This window comes from Geospiza fortis, unplaced genomic scaffold (assembly GCF_000277835.1).
Source record: "Geospiza fortis unplaced genomic scaffold, GeoFor_1.0 scaffold240, whole genome shotgun sequence".
Lineage (NCBI taxonomy): Eukaryota > Metazoa > Chordata > Aves > Passeriformes > Thraupidae > Geospiza > Geospiza fortis.
Genome location: NW_005054379.1, coordinates 3,077,642 through 3,098,841, shown reverse-complemented (window position 1 = coordinate 3,098,841; position 21,200 = coordinate 3,077,642). Strand labels below are relative to the sequence as shown.

The following is a 21,200-nucleotide window of genomic DNA, read 5'->3' as shown; positions in this document are numbered from 1 at the left end:
CGAGAGGCGAGATGGAGGGGCTGTGAGTGTACGGAGGGTGGCTAGGGGAGAGCGAGGCCAGAGAAAAACTGCAGCCATGCGTGGGCACGCACCTCTTTACATAAATATCGGTGATCTAGGGCCTAGAAAACACATCTGACCAGGAGCTGGGGTTATTTAGTGTACAGAAAAGGAGGTTCAGGGTTGACCCCATTGCTCTCTAGGACTCCCTGAAAGGAGATTCTCCTGCCGTGCCTGCAGTGAGAGGACAAGAGGAAATGGCCTTAATTTGAGACACGGGAGATTCAGATTAGATATTAGGAAAAAAGATTATCGCTGTCAGGGTGATCAGACATTGGAATAAGTGTCCCTGATGGTAGAGTTCCTGGAGGCGTTCAAGACATGTCTGGATCTGGTGCTGGTGGTGTGGTTTAATGGTTCAGTGGTTACAGTGATAATGCTGGGTGAATGGTGGACTTGATGATTACTTACAGTTCTCTTCCAACATGGATGATTCTACGATGATTCCGCAGTTCTATCCTCTGTAACTACTATTTAATTCTGACCTTTTCCCTGACTTTCAACCTGTTTCAATGCTGCAAGGACCCGCAAACTCCTCCCTGGGCAGCTGTTTTGCATTGCCAATAACTTTGGAACAATAATAACTCTTTCCAAGATACTTAATGAATACTGGAGAAGTATTTTCATGGGATGCAAACAATTGGGAATTGCAGCAGAGAAGCCTGTTTAAGGCGGGTGGCTGCTTTGTACAATTCACTAACACGCTGATCAGCTTTCTGCCACCAATAAGGTTACAGAGGGAACTCAGTCCATTATCCCAAAGTTAGTCAAAATTAAAGACTAGGGAAGACAAATGTCCAAACTAATGCAGAGAGTGTTTGTATTAAAAATCTCCTTTACTGTGCAAAGATACGTAATAATTTTCTTCTTTATTTAACACAACTGAATGTCTGTTCTTTTTTGTCTGCTTTCTTTCCCAGGTTCAAACATGTTGCCATCCAGTTTGTCCATATTGGGTTGGATCTTCAAATGGGAGGTACTGGCCTATTTAGGCACAGGTCTGCTGAATGCAAGTTGTACAAAACTAGTGGCATCAAAACTGCTGTGGGCAAATGATACATATTTGCATGGGCTGACACTGCTTCCAAAAGGGTTAGAATTTACTAAGTACCATCACTTCTTTTTTCAGCAAGCCTGAGTCCCTGCAGAGGCAGATTAGTATCAGAGTTAATCCTGATTAGCCTACGTTGTTAAAATTACCTGGATTGTGGGAATAGATGTTCATATTTATCATCAGCGAATAACAGCCTCAGCATACACTGAAGGTGGCAGAGGTAATGTAATTAGGAAACACTGAGGAGTGGTCTAAGTTTGGGATGAAAATGGGATACTTGAGCAACTGTAAGAAAAACAAAAAGTTTAGCAGTGTATGCTTCGGCATGCAAACTGTGTTTTAAATCAATGTAGAATACAGAATACAGAAGCTAACTGGGCTGTTGATTAAAAGATTTGTAACAATATTCAAATTTATGTGCTCACAGGCTTCAAATTCTGCTGTCAAAAAGGGGTAGTTCATACTTTAAACTATTTTTTAACGTGTTTTGTACGGACCAACAGTGGTGTCATGAACATTGCAAATTTATTTTTGCAACTGGGAAGTCTAGAAACAAAATTTCCTACCAAATTTGAAACCTCAATCTCTACAGTGAATAAGCATCAAAAAACCACTGTAAGAATAGGACATCTGAAAATACCCAGAGACTTTTCAGGCTCACAACAGCTGCATAGGGAACCTTGTTGCCAAACATTTAATTTCAGTCTAATTAGTACACATTTTGAAAAGATGGGAAACATCTACTATTCCTAGACTTTGGATTTGTTGATGCTTTAAGTAGGAAGTGACAAAAAGAGGCAAGTGATCACAGTATACAGTAATGGATTGCATTCAGCTAAGCTTAACTAAGTATTTTTAAGCAAAATACTTCACACAATTGAAACCAGCAGGCTATTACATTTCCTAAAGCATTTGGAGTTGCCTCTGTAATACTGATCTATGGTAAGACTCCTCCTGTAGATTATTATAGCATGTTACATTATATAAAAGTCAGTGCATCCAATTATTCATGAATGTACAGCTCAGTGTACACTGCTTTTAATGAAATAGGTTTGGAGACTGAAGTTAGTCTATTTCTGGCTGTAGCCTGAACATGACTGAGTAATTAACATTGCTTGGTCCTGATAGGAGCAAGGTGCATCATAGTAACACACATTAAAGAAACCTTGTGATCGATTAGACCAATTTGTGTTACTGTAGTCTTCTTCTATCTTGGAAAGTCCAGCAGTTGGTGCTGACATTAAGTCTGCTTTGACTCCTTATTTAGTTCCTTAGGAAGGCATTTTATACTTGTCCTGAGCTTTGGCCTAAGTAGATCCCAAGTTTTTCCACTCCATAAAACCCAAGCCATGCCTAACAGCAATGCTTTAATGTGAGATGCTACTGTGTGCTGTTGGCTATTCTTTCTAAAATCTTCCTATTTCAGAAAAAGATGACAAAATAATTGTGTCATCTACTGAGAGACTTTGAATTCTTAGCAGAAGACACAGCTTCTCTTCAAGGGGTTCTTGAAATCTTTCAAACATATTTCAACTATTCCCCTGATAAATGAAATCGGGAGCCCTTAGCACGCAGATCAACTTATTCAAAATGTACTACTGTAGACAGTAAGCCAGCTCCCAGTTGTGTGTCAGGCACATACTTATTTTCAATGGCCTCTGGTCTCAAAATTTTTCAATTGTACCCTGGGACCTCATGTCTGGCACATTTCCCACTATAGATATAACATTCTTTCACTGCAACAGTAATTTCATCCTACTGACATGTCTAAGGCATTGCTCTTATTGGTCCCAGCAGCAGATTGTGCAGTACTCTTACATGCATTTATGTGTTTATGCATGTGGATGCTGACATGAACCACAATGGAGTTCTAAACAGCGCTATTTAAAAGCAAAAGCAATTCCCCACTCCCTGTTTTCCCAGATGATGCTAGATCATGGAAGGGTTGGTATCACAGTACCCTGTGGCAGCAGGTATCTTTCCAAATCATCCTGGCCTGCTTTGTTTATCTCACCTAACACTTAGTGCTGCAGTCCCCAGAAGGATTTTTTGCTGTGCCTCATCATTTCTCTGCAAGTTTAAGTGAATTTTGTAATACCTTTTAATATACCATTTCTTGGGAGTTGCCAGAGTATGTTTATTAATATAAACATTAATTTTTGGTCTGAGAAATTCATAACAATTTTCACGTAAAGAGATAATCTGTAACAGAGCAATCCCACAATAATAAACCAAAAATATTAAGACACGTATAATTTCTTAAAATAGCACAGGTACAAACACAGTTGAAGAGCACGCATTAGAAAGCTGAAGCTTCAAGAACAATTGTATAGTAGGCAACCAAAATTCAACAGACAGGCACATTATTTCACAGACATGTTTCCTAAAGGTAGTTTCTTAGATGCTTTCCCAGGAAGGGCTTCATCTATCAAGCACTGTAAATCACAAATAATTTGTTGGACTGCCTCATGTATAAACCTCCAACAGATCAAATCAGAAAGTGTGTGACTCAGACCATGATCAGGATTGTGAGGGTATTTATCTGGAAATCCATCCAAAGTGTAACTGTACAAGTGTGCAACTAAAGATCTGAGAGACAAAGTTTGCTGGAAGCAGCGTGTAACTCAGTTCAGGTAGCTGGAGCAAAACAAAAGTTAAGAACTCTTGGTCACAAAATTCTTCACATCTAACATAGGCAGGTATCATGGGGTGTGGAGTTCATGTGCCAGAATTTTGCCCATTTTTTCCTGTTTTCCCTTTTAGTAGTCTAATGAAAAATGCAACTTAAACACTGACCCTCTTTAGCTCATCTTAATTCTGAACCCAACTGTAACGCTTGCAGTAGTAGAAAATAGCATTTCCCTTTTCAGGTGAACATCTTAGATCTGCTGGAATAAGTTGCAAAGTATTATTTTCCCTTTCAACAGTCACCACAGTTATGAAGTTAAAGCTGCTTGATAAAACTTCACTTCAAATACGTGCAGTTTACAACAGAGTATTTCAGTTGTAAAGAGACCTGAACATTTCTGGACAAAAATTAGAGCCTCTTATCAAGGACATTGTCCAAATGCCTCAAAACACTGACAGGCAGGGTACACCAACCACCTTTAGGAAGCTTCTTCAAGCTTCTGCTGCTCAATCTCTTCTCTAGGTGTAGACTGCTCTCCCACTCTTCAAGATGACCTATTTTAATCATCTAGATTTTACAACATGGAATAAGACACCTGCTATTAACTAGAGGGGTATTTCTGTCCTTAAAAATTAAAAAGTCAAGTTAAAGGCTTCTCTAGAAGTTCATGCCATTTTACAAGCTGCAAGATAAAAATTTATGAGTGAAACACAACATCCATATGGCAGGTAGAGGTTCTACCCCTCAAAAAGTCATCTAGCCCTAGGGTTAAAAGACATAAGAGCCATAAAAGTTAAGTTTCAAAAGGAAGTGGAGAAAGCTGCTGAAAAATTTCCTTACCAGGCTATTTGAAAAGGGTTAATATTAACTAAGGTTAACTAATAAGCTTGTGAAATGCACTGCTGAACTTAAGGAGACCTCAGGGCCCCACATCCACTGAAAAAAAACCCACAGTGAAGAAACAGACGAATCATGCTGGAACACAGAACGTGTTTGGGGTAGGTGTCAGAGTTGACAGTCACTAAATAACAGCCATTTCCTACCCTTCTGTCTGGATGACCTGTAAGTACTGATATAGTTTGACTTCTTGGTGACCTATTTTTATCTGAGCAATGTCTAGACTCCTTGCAAAGCTTCTGTGCACTGATCACTTCAGAAAAGCAGTCCAATGACAAACAGTGAAAAAAGTTTTATTTGCTCTGTATCTTGAAACAAGTGTAATTAATCCACAGTATTTTCCCAAGTATAGTCTGTCATAAAATATGAACAAAAGCATCTTTTTTTCTGCATACACTGTCTTCCAAGTGCTAAGAAAAAATTATTATAACAGATTAAGAACAAACCTACAGCACTCTTTTACTTTAGCTGGTTCTGATACAGAGGCATACTTTTTTATTTGAGAATCAACTCCCAGAGACTTAGCTAATTGCACAGCATTTGTATCATCACTGATTAGCGTCCCAAGAGCCACAAGCAGTCTAAAAATGGCTTCAAGATCTTGAACAACTTCCATAACTGTGCTGATTACTGATAAACATTGGGCTTTGCCCTCAACGTTGTTGACTTTATGTAAACATACAGCATAGTTCAATGTCAGTGTGGCCAGTGCAATATGGATGTTCTTATTACTGCCTGATTTAGTTTCTATTGCTTGTGTCATTATTTCATCCCTCTGTTCCATCATGAGCTTCTGGCCTGCATGGCTGACAAAACAATTACAAAGAGCTCTAAGTGCCAACAGTTGGTTTGCTTGTTTGCCTTTAGGATTCAGAAATTTAAGAAGAAGGATGATAAACTGTACATGTTCCTTTTCACTGCAGAAGTTTTCATTCACAGTGGGATGCCTGACAGACAATCTAAGAATGTCTAGCGCTGGAAAGACAATATCTAAGAAACAGAACAAAACAAAATTTTAGTATTAATACTGCATTATGTATAAATTTATCAGTGAGTTTCTTTCAGATGCAGACCTTATTTGCCCTACAGGTTTGGGAACAGACAGTAACAGTTTCATGCGTAAGTGAAGCATAAATTGTTTCACATTCATAAAGACAAATATTGACAAATCTATTCCAGTAACACTTCAATTATCATTAAAAAATACACAATCCTTAATTTAGGATTAACATAGGGCTTTGCAGAAAATCTTAAAATCTTTTCTTTTCTTTGTCTAAAATCTCTAATTGATAACACTGAAGGTAAGCACAAGATATGTTAAGTAATCCAAAAAAGCCTCTGAAAGCTGAAAGTTCAGTGACTGATCACCCCTACATAGACAGCATCTCCCTTTGTCCTCATTCCATAACTTACAGTACAATATAGCTACAAAACTGCTTACAAGAGAAGAAAATAAAAAACATCTTCTCAACTGAAGAGCTGGAAATCATTGTAAGGAAACTGAACTGAAAGCTTGTAATGTCCCCCCTTCCCCAGATTCTGAATACATATATATCTTTGTATCTACTACTGGTATCCAATGCTTTCAACCAAATCAAAACTGAACTTGTCCAACTACTTATCTTATTACAGGTTTTTCCTGCATATATGCAGAATCTTCAGAATTAATGCCTTGTACAATACAAAGAGTCTGGAAGGTATGACATTGGCCATCACCAGCTCCTCTTTATGCAAAACACTATTTGATTAAGTGATATTATAAAATGAGCACGAATTTTTAATATTGAAATGTTTTTCTTATTAGTAAATCTTTAACTGCAATTTTTAAAAAAAGTTAATTTTAACCATTCTTAGATATTTGTATGTGCAAACAATTGTTTCTTCCAGAATGTGCTGTAACAACCAAAATACCTTTTCCAATCCATCAGTGCTGACAATATTATTAAATGTAATTATATCACCTCCACTTCCATTCTTCCAGCATGTCATTTCACTAATGCAGTTTTGATCATATAGCATAGCATCAGTAACTTCTTCTCTACCATATTAAACAGGAGCTACTTTTGATTTTTTTTCCCCATAATTTATCTCATAATTTCATCTCTCATTTGGTAACAGCTTAGGATGCCAAGTTCGCACTTCCTTACTCTATTTCCTGACAAGTCTCACACCTTTTTGAGGATGGCCCTGCTAATGAAATAATCATAACTGACTTTTAAATCAAGTGTCCTCTTTATGTTTATTATTTTGCCAAAAAAACTTGACAGCCAATTACCAAATTTGCCCCTGAAGCTGATCACTGCTGTCAGCACCTTTTATTCATCTTCTCTTTTCTACTTGGGCTATCAAGTCTTTGGGACTGACTCAGTGTAACATACAGCATGATGAGTCTTTTCATTCATGGTGAAGTACTGATGAGATGATGCAAAAAACAATTGTAAGAGTTTACCTTCTGGCCAGTTAACTGCTCTCCATAAAGTCTGAAGTTGCTGTGCTGTAGGTGTTTCCGTAGAGGTGTTGCATGTTGCAGACAGTAACTTTTCTAGGATTATCAAGTCATCTTCAGTAAGCTTATGTTCTTCAGCTGCACTGCAATTAAGTTCCTTTAATTTGCCTATAATACCAAAAGAAGAGGCACAACTTTCCCAAAACAGAACTTCAGAAATTGAGATCTCAACTGAAATGCTACAAAAGCACTTTAAAAACAAGTAACAACTATTGCAATTGAGTGGTTCTTGGGGGGTCAGATTTTTTAAACATGTTTTCCAATTTGATAATTTCTCATTTCAAGATTTTAATTATCACAATGATTGTTACTATTAATTTCACTTGAACAATGCGACACAAAGATTCAGAATTTGTAGAAAAATTTTAGAAAATGCCTATATAAAGATAAAAATGCAGAAAGGAGTCATAAGAACAACAGAGCTTTCATAACTGAAATACAATTTAGTTTTGCTCTTTTATTAAGTAGTAAAAACATTAAAGGTACTGGATGTTCTTAGTGTGATCATAATTTTTTTATTTTTACTTCAATCATGTGATCATGTTTTGCTTATGACATATGCTATATTCAATCTTCAGTGTGATTTAAAAATCGAACTATTAGATTAATGTAATGGATCTGGCATTAAGGAAATGTTTTTTTAAAAATCTCAATCAAATTACTTCAAAAATATTTTAAAAAATCCTTGATATTAAAACACTGACCCAGTATCTGCGTAGGATTGGCCTGGTCAAAGGTGACAGCATCTTTCTTCGGAAAATAAATATTTTCAACTTTAGCTGCAGCTGACTGGTAGGCATCCATTCCTACAGAAGGGAAATACAGAGCATTCCACGGTGTACCAAGGTGTCTGATATAGAATGATGTCCTAGCAGTAACTCTCTACTCCTGGACATTACTCAGAAAAACGTCTCTTGAAAAAAACCCTGAATGTCTATGCAAACAGCTGTCATTCCTTACATTATTTTTACATTCCTGAAAGCAATATCTTCACAAACTGTTCCCCCCTCATGTAAAAGTTTACATGAACTTTACATTTCAACTTCACATGAAAGTTGAAATTATTAACAGTCATTTCTTAATTATGTGAACTAAATACACAGTCACTTATAGCAACAGCTATCGTACTTGACACATAAAAATGGCATGGATCTTTTTAGGAAAAATATCCCTCTTGCCCCTGAAATCTTGTATTTTTATTATTTTCATAATGAAACTGTTCACATATTAGAAGATTTGCAGACATGATGAAGTTAGGGCACATGCAGTAGTAGCCTGAAATGTCTTTTTTTAAGGAGCAATATAAAGCTTTTATCATCACCCATAATGATTTCTTAAACTCACAGATCTAGCGGCTGATATTGTATAATGCCCATTAACTATGTATCAGTTTTTCTGATCAACAACACAACTACTAGGAGATCAATAATCCTGTCATATTATTAATATTATACATTTTAATGCTTGTGTGCATGATTCCTGCAGGCAAAGGAAGGCTCTGTTATCCCTCTTTTATGATTAATTTCAGAGTATAAGCAGCTTCAATCTGCTATTTTTAATAAAGTATGAATTTGCATCAATGCAGAAATCGTGTCAGAGGAAAACAACAAACCTAACAATCAGGAATGTTTTTCACTGGCAGACATTTCTCTTACCTGTAAATGGATCAACCCCGCCCACTGGAGGTACTGTGTTTGATGCTGAACCAGGAACATAGCGACCAGCACCTAAAAAAGATGTCAAGTTTTTAAACACCATCACCAATAAAGAGGTAATGTATACCGGTATTTAGTTACTACTTTTCAAACAAAACTATTAAAAACGATTTTTCTGCACTAAAGGAAATACAAAGTAGTGTTCAACACCTCTCTAAGGATTAAATCAATGCCTGTGCGAGGATGTTGGCGATGACAGCATTCACAAGCTGTGAGCCCACAGCTGGGAGACACTGTGTCATCACTGTGGGACACTGTGGGATCTCTGGCACTCACAGGTGAAGTGGGCTTCAGCACAGCAGATACCTTATCCATGACAAGTTCCAGCAGGAGGGCACACTGCCCTGGCAGTGACTCTCTTGTGCCTGAGCCATGAGAGGTCTCTCCTTTGGGAGTTGGACTCTCTTGCACTGAGGCCTCAATGAGGCCTCCATCTACAGAGACCACAGAGCCACAAAAGCCATGGAGGAGAAACAGCTGGACACAGAAGGCTGTCAAGACTCAGAAGACCAAAGGCTGTGAGTTTTTGTAATAGCACAAAGGCTTCTGCTCTACCTGTGTACCTGCAACTGCAAGAGCAGGCAGTGAGCACCCTGGCACTGGTGTGGACAAACACCCAGCAGTGATGTGTTAAGAGCCAGTTGAAACTACATCTCATGTTTCCAAAAACAGGAAAGGCAAGCAGCAGTGATGGGAAGCAGAGTAACATCCTGCATGGTAGGGAGGCACCTGCCTATGCATATGGCCTGGTAACTTGTGAAGTATGTGTCTGCTGGGGCAAGGATGCCACAGAGACACTAACAAGCCTTGCCTGGCCTTCAGACTGTTACTCTGCTACTCTTCCACATGGCAATCAATGGTTTTGCCAAGGAGGTCTTGGAGGATTTCAAGAGTGATTAGAGAGCTCTGAGAACAAGGCTGAAGAGTTCAGGGCATTTCTTTGTTACTCTGAACAAAGCAGAAATGCTGGAATGCAAATGGATTTATCAAGTGGATCCAAAACTCACTGGACGGCTGGTTTTGCAGGCAAGATTTTGGCATCCAGTGATTACAGGAACCTCTTTGAGGACCAAGAGCTCTTAATCAGGGATGGGAGAAGTCTGCCAATGCAGGGCTGGAACTGGGAATGTTTTTGCAAACAAGACTACTAAATTAGTGAGGAGGACTTTACAATAGCTATACCAATGAGGATCAGAATCTAAGATATGGGGCGGATGGTACCAATAAAGATGTAAAAAAAAAAAAACCAAGTAAAAATGAAAATAGAAAACTACCTCTATGAATATACCTAATCTTGTGTGGTTCATGAATATGAAGTCTGGCAAAACAAAAGGTTTAGGTCCTTACTCTTCTGCTGTAGTGGACAAAGTAACATGAGGCAGACCCAACAGCAAAGGGCTTACCTCTACTGAAAAGATCTCGGTATGCTTTGAAGTGGCAGAGCCCACCTTACCAGGCTGTTCCACACTACTGCCCCAAACAGAAAACTGCAAGAAACAGCTGTCTGGAGCTAAACATTGAATGCAACAGAAAACAACTGAAATGTGTATCTTAAGTGCTAGCCAGACAGATATGAATTTTACATTACCTGTAAATGGGTCTGCCCCAGGTATTGCACTTGATCCAGATGAAGAGCCTGGAACATAACGTCCAGCACCTAGTCAAACACCAAGAAAAGCAAGGACTATTAAACACACCTTGATGTTATTAAAATCCAGAGAGGGGTAACAAAGCTGGTGAAAGGTCTGGAGTGCCTATCCTATGAGGAGCGGCGGAGGGAGCTGGGGTTGTTTAGCCTGAAGAAAAGAAGGCTCAGGGGATACCTTACCTCACTCTACAACTTCCTGAAAGAAGGCTGTAGCCAGCTGGGGATTGGCCTCTTCTCCTAGGCAACCAGTGACAGGAGGAGAGGGCATAGCCTTAAACTGCACTGGGGGAGGTTTAGGTAGGACATGAAGAAGAATTTCTTCACAGAAATGGTGATTCGATACTGGAATGAGCTGAGCAGGGAGGTGGTGGAGGTGTTAAAGGGAAGACTGAATGTGTGGCACTTGGTACCACGGTCTAGTTGACACGGTGCTGTTCAGTTATAGGTTAGACTTGATCTCAGAGGTCTTTTCCTACCTAATTACTTCTGGGACAACTGCAGCTCTCAGACTTACATATAAACCAACAAGCCTGTATTCCCATTATCAGTCCCTTGCAAGAAAAAGATTTAGCTCAATTATTTTAATGCTATTTTCTTCTTAAATTCATCTTTGTGAAATTAATTTAATTAGTTTGTTTTGTAAATGTGATAAGCAGATGTAATTGATTAACATGGTTTAGCTTATCAGTAATCAATTTGTTCTAGTTCCATTTCCTGCCTGAAAAAGGTCATTTATGTATTTCACATTTATGTATTTTGATTAATCCTCTGGCTAAATTTTTGCATTTTATTAATTGTTTTAACAGCATCTGGCACTTCTTGTATGAAAACTGGACCTTTCTTTCACTGGAAAAAAAAGACTAGACTGAAAAATACAACTGGCTTGATTAGAATTTTGCTGAATATTTTTCGTTTTTTGGCTTTTTTTTTTCGGAACTATCTGTGCCTTTGCCCTCAATCATTTAAGGATATGAAAGTATCTGTAGAAGTTGTTCAAGAGCTATGACACTGAAATCTGCGTGGGCAGACAATTCTGTGAGGTTCAACAAGGCCAAGTACTGGCTCCTCCCCGTGGGTCACAACAACCCTGTGCAGAGATACAGGCTGGGGACAGAGTGGCTGGAAAGCTGCCCAGAAGAAAAGGACCTGGCAATGCTGATCATCACCTGCCTGACCATTACCTAAGAGTGTGCCTATGTGGCCAAGAAGGACAATAGTATCTCGGCTTTTATCCCAGCAGGACCAGGGCTGTAGCTGTCCCTTTGTACTTGCCCCTGGTGAGGCCACACCTCAAATCCTGTGATCAGTTCTGGGCCCCTCACAACAACAAACACACTGAGGTGCTGCAGGCAAGTCCAGAAAAGGGCAATGCAGCTGGTGAAGCGTCTGGAGCACAGGTTTTATGAGAAGCACCTGAAGGAACTGGGGGTGTTTAACTGGTGCAGGTGGACCTTACTGCTCTCTACAAGAATTTGAAAGGTATCAAGATGGGGGTCAGTCTCTTGTCCCAGTAAAAGGATGCAAAGAAGTGGTCCCAAACTGCACCAGGAGAGGTTTAGATTGGGTATTAGGAAAAAGTTCTATACTGGAAGGGTGGTCAGGCATTGGAATAGGCTGCCCAGGGAAGTGCCTGAAGCATCCGAAGAACTATGTGAATATGGGATATGATTTAGGGGTGAACATGGAAGTGGTCAGTTAGTGGCTGAACTCAATATTCTTAAGCGTCTTTTCCAATCTTAAATGATTCTATGACTCTATGGAAGGGATATGGATTGAAACCTAATGGGACAACCACGGCCAGAGGGTGGTGGCCAGTGCAACAACATTTGCTGGAATCCAGCCACTGGTGGTGTACCCTAGACATGAGTAGTGCATCCAGTCCTGCTCCACATCTTCACTAATGATGGTGTGGAAGATCAGTCAGAGTGTGCTGAAGACACAAAACTCAGAGGAGTATCTAATGTCATCACTTAACTTTAAAATATTTACCTGTAAATGGATCTGAAAATTGATTACTTGTACTCAACAGTGTTTGCCCCTTAGTGTTGTCCATAATAAACTTGGCCACCTGATCCAGAAACATAGGATTTAGATCATTCTTTTGCAGGAAGTTGTATGCAGTCAGCCAAGGATCATCAGTGATGTTATATGGCAGTTTGTAGGAAGGCCCATTTTCGTTTACATCAATGGTAAAAACATAGTCATATTCCTTCAAGTGGAATAAAAATAAAAACATATTAGAAGTCTTCCAGCACTTTTTATGTAATGTTGTATTAAATGTAGTGTAACAGAGGCCCAGACCTAAGCCTAAAAACTTAAACCACTGCTACTTACAGAACATATCATCAATACTCTCCTGAGAGATTGCAAGTAAACATTTGCTGATTTAGGGTAAACACTAAACATTACTTAGCAACAGCCAAAACATCAGTGTGTCGTAACACTGTTGCTATACTATATCCAAAACACACAGCATTGTACCAGCTGCTAAGAAGAATACGAACTCTGTTCAGGCAAAAATCACACTTAAACCTGTATTTCCCAGAACTTTCTGCTCAAGAAGAGCAGAGTAAAACAACATATCATAATGCATGTACAGATATATTACCAAATAAAGATGCATCAGGTCACTATCATGGACACATCTGGCTCCCTCCAACGCTATAAAACAATCAGACATCTCAAGAAATTTGAGTCTTAAAAGTACACTTCTAATGCTAGCAAACGACTTCCTAATGTTTCTTTAAAATCTGTGAGAGTGAAAATCAGTATTTTGGAGGCATTTCTTCTGTGGCGGACCCTGACAAGCTTTTCTGTGTATATTTCAGTAAAGGAAACATTTTTCAGCTTATATGTCTTTAGGTCAGCTTACCTGTTTTTAGGTTCAATAGTTACTATACAGAAGCAGTACAGAAAGTCTGGTATCTAACATTTTAGGTAAGCCTTGCATTATAAAGTTAATTTCCTTTGGGAAGGATATTAAAACTAACTTCTCAAGGTATTAACAATACATACAATAGAACTTGACAACTTCTCTAGTAATGGTTTACCTTTCTCCAAAATAATGTGTCTATTGGCTTGCTCATTTTACAAAATGTGTTTTGTAAGTAATAAACTGTACTTACTTACACTTCTACCTCTGAGATCAAAGGTAACAAAAAAGTTCCTGTTTTCTAATACAGATATTTTTCAAAGACCTGTTTTCTAAATTATATTTTATATGAACAAAGACCAGTTACTTAGGAAAGAATGAAACAAATTAAAGTTTGCATATACCTTTCCTTCAAATAAAACTTTTCCAGATGTTTGTTGTGTGGCTCCAGAAGAACCAACAACATCACCGATCTTTATCCATCTTCCTTCACTAACACTCCATTGATATGCTTCTACTTTCCCATTATCTTTAATAAGCCGTGTCTGTCCATCTCTTGTTCCTGTAGGCAGGAGTTCAAACAATTTCAAGGATATGATTTACTTTAGGAGAGAAAAATACTCAAATGGCGCTCAGCATTAAAAATTTAAAAACAGTTCAACAACACTTGAATCAACAGCACAGGAATTAAGCAGATACACGGTTTAACCCCAGATGGCAACTAAGCACCACACAGACACACTCACTGGCTTCGTGGTTGGGGTGCAGGAAAGAATTGGATGCATAGAAGTGAAAAATTGGGTGACTGAGATATAATTTTAAAAGGTTAATCAAAAACCACATGCACAAGCAAAGCAAAACAAGGAATTCATACACCACTTCCCATGGGCAGGCAGGTGTTCAGCTGTCTCCAGAGGAGCAAGGCTCCATCAGGCTCAACAATTCCTTGGAAAGACAAATGCCAACACTGCAAACATATCCCCTCTCACTTCCTTCTTCTTCCCCCTAGTCTATATGTTGAATGGTATGGGGATTCCCCTTGGGTCAGCTGGAGTCAGCTGTCCCAGCTGCACCCCTCCCAGCTCCCTGCACACCCTCAGCCTCCTCACCGGTGGGGTGGGTGAGGAGAAGCAAAGGCCTTGGCTCTGTGTTATCCCTGCTCAGCAATAACAAAAACAGCCCTGTGTTATCAGCCCTGTTTTCAAGCACAAATCCTAAACACAGCCCCATAATAGTTACTATGGAGAAAATAAACTCTATCCCAGCAAAACCCAGACAAAATACTACATCTCACAACAAGAATATCAGCAATTTTAACGAGCATCTTACAATTATGCTAACAGTATCTGCCAGCCGACCAAGTGGCCAAACCAATACTTAGATCAAGTACTCCAGAAGTTCATCAGCTTCTCAGCAAGATGCCAATTAAGAAAAGTGATATTCTCTCATAGTCTAACAAGATGCAAAGTTTCATATGGATCTAAGATCTATGCCACTTCCTGATCATAGCCAAGGGCTGAAGTCACTGGTTACTTCACCTTGGGAAAAAGTATTTGTCTGTTTAAGAATAATGTTTACTACTGCTTCTACTGCATTCTCAAGTACCTACAAAGTGTGAGCCCAGCCCATCAAGACTATCTTTCAAGCCAAAAGCTAAAGCAGAAAATTTGCATTTCTACTGTCATTAAGAAAAAAACCTGCACATTCAGTACTCCTTTTACAAATTACCTGTTTCACATACTCTTGGTATGAACAAGCTGGCAGAACAGATAGAAAATATCTCAAACATAATGTAGTATCAATTCCACCCTTTTCTAAATTATCTCATAGGAGAATAAGAAAACCCCCAAAACCAAAAAACCTTGAGTCCTGTTTCTAAAAGAATCTGTGAAAGGATACCAGAGCAAAATTAAGCCATTTCCTTCAGTAACCCTATCAAAAGGGATTACAGTTTTAAGTTCAGAAACCATCAGAAGCTTCAATACCTCCAACCAAGATTTGGAGGCACCTCTGACATGACAGAAGTATAGTAACTTACCAGGATCCTTAAGGTGTTCTCTTCCAGGAAGGTCATCAGCATTGATATCTCCTAAATCACCAGTTTTAGGGTCAATGGATGCTTGGGCAAGCTCATTTTCAAAAGCCTGAATCTCCTCAGCACTTGCTGTACGTTCCAAGGACTCTGTAAACACCCTTATAATTCCATCACTGAACAGAGAGAAAAGATTCAAATAGAAATACTATTTTAAATATCACAATGACTGCATAAATTCTAATGGTGACTTCTGTGTTGCAATAAATCATCGCTATTTCCAATTACCCCTCCCAATTATTGCTATGAAAGGAATTCACTCTCATACTAAAACCATACAGAGAAGGAATCAAGCAGGTAACCCGGTCTTCAGAAAAATTTTTAAGTCAAGATACAATATGCTTATCAAAATGGTTTTTTATACCATGTTTACTAAATTTATTCTCAAGTCTATTCATGATTTACCACATTTCTAAAGAACTCACTCTACCCCATGAATGACATCAAAAAATTACTTCTTGGATGTAGTGTAGCGCATGTTTAAATTTAACGCACATTCACTCTGACGGCTTTATTTTTAAATATAAATGAAACTGACATCCAAAGTGATGCTGGCAATTTCTTCAAGGATTGTCAGATTCGGATCTACAAATATATTGAAAGTAAAACTTGGGATACCTTGCACCAACTACGATGTCACCATTGTCTAAGACACAGCAGCACCATACAGACTGAGCTGGAAGTCTGATTGTTTGAGCACATTCCCCTTGTTTCCAGATTCTAAGAGATCTATCCTCTCCAGTTGTTACAAAATCTGAAAATAAAAAGATATAAAAAAACTTTTGAAGTCTATTTTCAGCATACTGTGATAAAGGATGCTATTCTGAAACTGGATATCTAAAAATCACAACAGTAAAAGAATCTTTCTGCAATTTAGTACTTGTCTCAATTACAAGTAGAGAGCAAAAAAAACCTACTGTTCACTTGCATTCTCAAAAAATCCAAAGTGCATAAATTGCAGATTAAGCAGCCAGACAGTGAATAAAACTGTGCCCAAAACAAAAAAGATCCCTTCATCCTTTAAAGGGCTTGAACGATTTTATAATCATCATAGTTTCATCTTGCACAATAGTTGCATAAGTTCACATTTGTTTCAAACTAACTTTTGGAACATAAGCCTGCTTTATCAGGAAACACACAAAAGCAATTTTAAAAGTCTACAAACTCCTCAACGAGGGATTTTAAGGCATAGGAGGTCTACAATATAAGTACTAACCCATATACATGCACTAGACCTATTGAACACATGTGCAAGTGTCCAATACACCCCATAAAGGTCACTGACTTGGAATTTCTTCTGCAACTGGCTCAACAGTTAGTTCTGAACCTCTAAATCTCTAACTCTGAAAACAACTGTAATTAAGCCTCATAACATGAAATTCTTAACCTAAACTACATATAATGCACATTGTGGAAGTATTTGAATTTACATCATCTCAAACTGGCATGCCATACATTACTATTTTACTACTCTGCAACAGCACTGAAATACAAGTGGCAGCAAAGACAATAGTTTTGCCCACTGTTTCATCTAAGTTTTAATTAAGCTTTCAATTTGCCCTAACCCAGGACCTTTTATCCCACATACTGCCAGAGCAATTTTGACAGCAGAGCAACTCGGAGTCAATCTCAACGTATTTTTTTATCTATTTACACTAGGTGTAAGAAAAAAATTAAATGGTACTGGTGTTCTTCAGTTGTGGCAGTGGCACAGAACATCAGAATACACACCCTCCCATTTCATTTTGAAGAATGTTGTGTAACAGTCAGGAAGGAATCCTACCTTTACATCGAGGGAAGACAGAAATGCTGTATATGTAATTTGTATGTCCGTAATACACCTGCAGACACTCGCCAGAGATCTGCCACCTTCGAACACTAGCATCATTAGCACAGGAAAGGAACTCCATTTCACTGAGAATAGCTAGACCTCTCACACAATCTTCATGTCCTTTACAAAAGGAAGAGAAAATTTTAATGCAGTTATTGTCTCCATTAGCAGCAATATACCGCTTCTAAATATAAGTATAGTTCACATCTAAATTCAGGTAACAAATCTTTGTGGGAACAGTTAGGAAAAAAAAATTAATTGCTCACAATTCTGTGAGAAATATCTTATTTTTTTAGATGTCATGTGGCCTCTGGACATAACTACTTCAAAAAGTAGATTACTTTCAAAATCCTGACTAAATATCGTTCAGTTTATCCATGCTCTTGTAAGATTTTAATGTTTTTTCTCTTTTGACAAGAACAGACCACACCAGTGAAATTATCAACTGCAGCAACATTTACCAGCGAATGTTCTTTCACATCTGCCTGCCTTCCACAGTTTTATAGTTTTGTCAGCTGAACCAGTCAACATTAATCCCTGTTCAGGAAGTATCTTCACTGCCCATATTGCAGCTGTGTGACCCTGCAAAAAACCCAACATTGTTAAGACATGTCAGAATCAAATTCAGAGTACTTATTTCACATTCACGTAGAGAAACTTCATACCTGTAATGTCATCATACATCTGTCATTCAACCAGACTTTTGCTGTTGTATCCCATGATCCACTTAATAATGTGCCAAATTTCCCAGATGAAAGGCTGCAAACTGGAATGAACATTCAAGTCAGAACTGACAAGTACCCTGCACTGCTACAAATCTTAAGTAATTTCAAAAGATTCAATTAAGAGGATTTATTTGGTATTAGTAGCATATTTAGTGTTGAGGAGTCTAGAGAAGAATTAAGTGAACTGTAGTTGCATTGCAACCCAGAAAGAAGCTGCTTAAAATTCTCCTAATTTTAGGTTTAAAAAATTGAAATATTTTTGCCACTCATATTTTAAAATTTCTCACAGTCATAGATCTCTTCTCTTGGACTAGAATATGATGACAAACAGGTGAGATAACTAGTCAAGACACACAATTAATGCAAATGTGTAGTTTTTAAGAGAAAGACATGTTTTGTCTATAGGTATTAATTTATGTCTTCAAGAAGTTATTTCATATGAAAAATACTTAGCTCACCTTCTTGGAAGGCAAAATACTATCACCAAGAAACTGTGGTGGGATTCAAAGATTTAGTAGAAAGGTAATCTGCAATTTACACAGTGTAAAGCTCTGTATTTAAAGCACCAATTAATATTAAATACTCATCTAAGTAACAAAATGGGCAGAGGAAGTTTATTTAGGAAGCTCATTTTTTTCCACTTGTATCAGCTTTGACAAAAAAATTAATACATGAAGAACTAACTGCTTCTTAAAAGTGCAATTCTTAACAAAAGGGTAATCATTCTGTGAATTGCCAGGAATTTTGAGAGACAGTGAAAGTTCAAACATTTATCAGGACAAACTTAGAAGTCCTTGCAATGAATGGTCACTGCATGAATTAAGATTATAAAATCCTATTTGCAGAGGACATAATTAAACAGTTTGTTACATTATATACCAAATAAATCAAAATTGAGTTTCATAAATTTGTTTTAATTTCCTCTCTAATAAATCAGGTTAACTTTTATGTAAAAAACTCCAAAATATAATTATGACATACCTGTGTTTTTATGACCCTTAAGAACGTAAAGAGGAGCTGGGTTGTCAACTGTGAAAATGCAAATATTATGATCATTGCCACCAGTTGCAATCAGCCCACGAGGATAGAGGTCACTTGGAGGTATGATGCACACGCAAGATACAAAATTTGAGTGGCCACTCATACAGTGCATCTCAGTAAAACCCCTGTTAAGACTTAAACATAGATGATAATCAGTTTAGAATCATGACAGAAACAGTACTTTATTTGAGTAAATTACAGTTCTTTAATTAATAACTATGCTTGCCTTGCACTGAACAAGTACTATAGATGGCCTAGAAAGAAGAAATTTAAGACAAAATTTACATCCCAGAATTCCTCCCTGTACACAATACTAAAGCTTTCCACTTATTTTTCAATGCAGTGATAGGCCTGGAAGGACTTTTCTTTTTTCTTGCTCATTGGCAAACACTCTGCCAAATTTTATCAGAAATAGCTACAGTCTGCCTTTATGGCATCTTTTTTTTTTTCTGAAAACTCAAATGTATGTCCAAGTACATGCTAAAGTAAGAGCACACAAATGTAGTTTACTGCCAGCCATGTGTATTCACTGGCTCTTCATTAGGAGCACTATAGAGGAATAAAAGTTAAACAGATCATAATGGACTCAACCAGCACCCTCATTTCTTCATCCTCAGCCAATCTCAGTAGTTACAGTACTAACCAAAAAAAGCTACTTATTCCCATAGGATAAACATGCAGGTTGTGGTGCTGTGTGCTTGCTCTGTTTTCCTGTGTTTGTTTGCGCTCACAAATACGTAACCTATCATATGATATCACACAGTTATCCTTCAAACCCTAAAGCTTGGCAAACTTGAAATATGTTAGGAAATCACAATACTCTTCTAGATTCTAAAAGATCTCCCCTTAAGGCACATAGAACAAATTATAGAAGGCAACATCTCTTCTTGAAAAAGCTGAACCAAAATAGCACACAGTAGTGTGCTCACCCACTGAACCCTGACTACTGTAGTCCCTGAGCCTCGGAAGCAGAGAAGCATAATCAATATCGACATAGTAAGTTGATACAAGTAAGTTATGTCTTCTTCCTCACAAAGTTCTCAAAAACTGTGGGTTAGAACTAGAATTCCTCTCCTCCTGCAAATTTCTGTGCAATTTAGCAAGTTCTTTGTCTTGTGATAACAGACTCAATAAGACCCACTTAATAAGATTAGTTTTTCTTCACCTCAGCCGCAGAGCTCCAGAGATCAATACGAAGAGACATGTGAGCACTCAGCAAATCTGCCAATTATTCTATTTCACATGAAGGCAATGGGAAGAATATTCATGCCTAGTAACTTCAGAATACAGATCACAATACACAACTACAAGTCTGGGAGGAGGTACACCCTGTAGCTTCCAGCAATACCCAACACCTCCCACACGCGTTGCTTAGCAGTGTATCTGGTCAGCTTTTGGTCAAGGTAATATGCTGAAAAAATCACTCTGTGAATTCAACGACACAAATTAGTAGGAGACAACCCTGTGCAACATGAATATCAGGAAAATTAATCTTGGGATATTTTTTTCTTTTTCTAAGTGTTTGTGTATTTACTTTTCTGTACGGTTTTTTGTTCATAATCCATTTTACGTTTAAAGAAGCTTGTCTAGCAAGAGTGAGAAAGGATGGGGTTTTTTGGTGTGCTTTTTTTCAAAGCACACTGCCTTACTGTCAAAATGGCAGCACTCTTACTTAGCAGGATTACTTGGGCACTGAATACCATGAAGTAGAAACAACACTATTAATACCACCTAGGAAAAAAGATGCCTAGAACTATTGACATTGTTCCAATTTCCAAAGCACACTACAACATCGATGTACAGCAAAACTGCTTTAAAGCATACAACTTTCCCCAAAGACATGCAGAAGTTAGGCCTGCTTATCCTGGAAAATACAAAATTGCATGGAGACCTCATAGCAACTTTCCAGTATCTAAAGGGGCCTACAGGGCCCCTGCAGAGAAGTTGTGGATACTCACGGGAATGCTCAAGGCCAGGATGGACAGGGCTCTAAGCAAACTGTTCTGGTGAAAGGTGTCCCTGTCCGTGGCTGAGGTACTGGGACTAGCTGATCTTGAAGATCATTTCTAAACCCCTAACCTGATTCTCTACAAGTAACAATGCCAACCACGAGCGCCGCCAGCGAACAGG

General features: G+C 38.2%; 1 protein-coding gene across 1 annotated transcript; it reads right to left on the bottom strand.

Moving 5' to 3' along the window:
• Positions 1–3,226: 3,226 nt before the first annotated feature.
• On the bottom strand, positions 3,227–21,133 carry PLAA (phospholipase A2 activating protein). The gene is made up of 14 exons (XM_005425014.3): positions 21,029–21,133; positions 19,011–19,204; positions 17,970–18,070; positions 17,766–17,886; positions 17,257–17,424; positions 16,092–16,227; positions 15,420–15,589; positions 13,786–13,943; positions 12,499–12,718; positions 10,450–10,518; positions 8,802–8,873; positions 7,851–7,952; positions 7,090–7,254; positions 3,227–5,630 (listed from the first exon to the last, which is right to left on the bottom strand). The coding sequence occupies exons 2-14, from the start codon at positions 19,180–19,182 to the stop codon at positions 5,065–5,067; spliced, it is 2,220 nt and encodes a 739-aa protein (XP_005425071.1). The 5' UTR covers positions 19,183–19,204; positions 21,029–21,133; the 3' UTR covers positions 3,227–5,064.
• Positions 21,134–21,200: the final 67 nt, after the last annotated feature.

Excerpts from the sequence above, each read along its gene's own strand:
- PLAA (XM_005425014.3), bottom strand. The coding sequence starts at position 19,182 with ATGCACTGTATGAGTGGCCACTCAAATTTTGTATCTTGCGTGTGCATC. Across the intron at positions 17,425-17,765 it reads ATGTGAAAGAACATTCGCTG|GACATGAAGATTGTGTGAGA; the intron begins GTAAATGTTGCT and ends CCTTTTGTAAAG. Across the intron at positions 13,944-15,419 it reads AGAACACCTTAAGGATCCTG|GAACAAGAGATGGACAGACA; the intron begins GTAAGTTACTAT and ends TCCTGCCTACAG.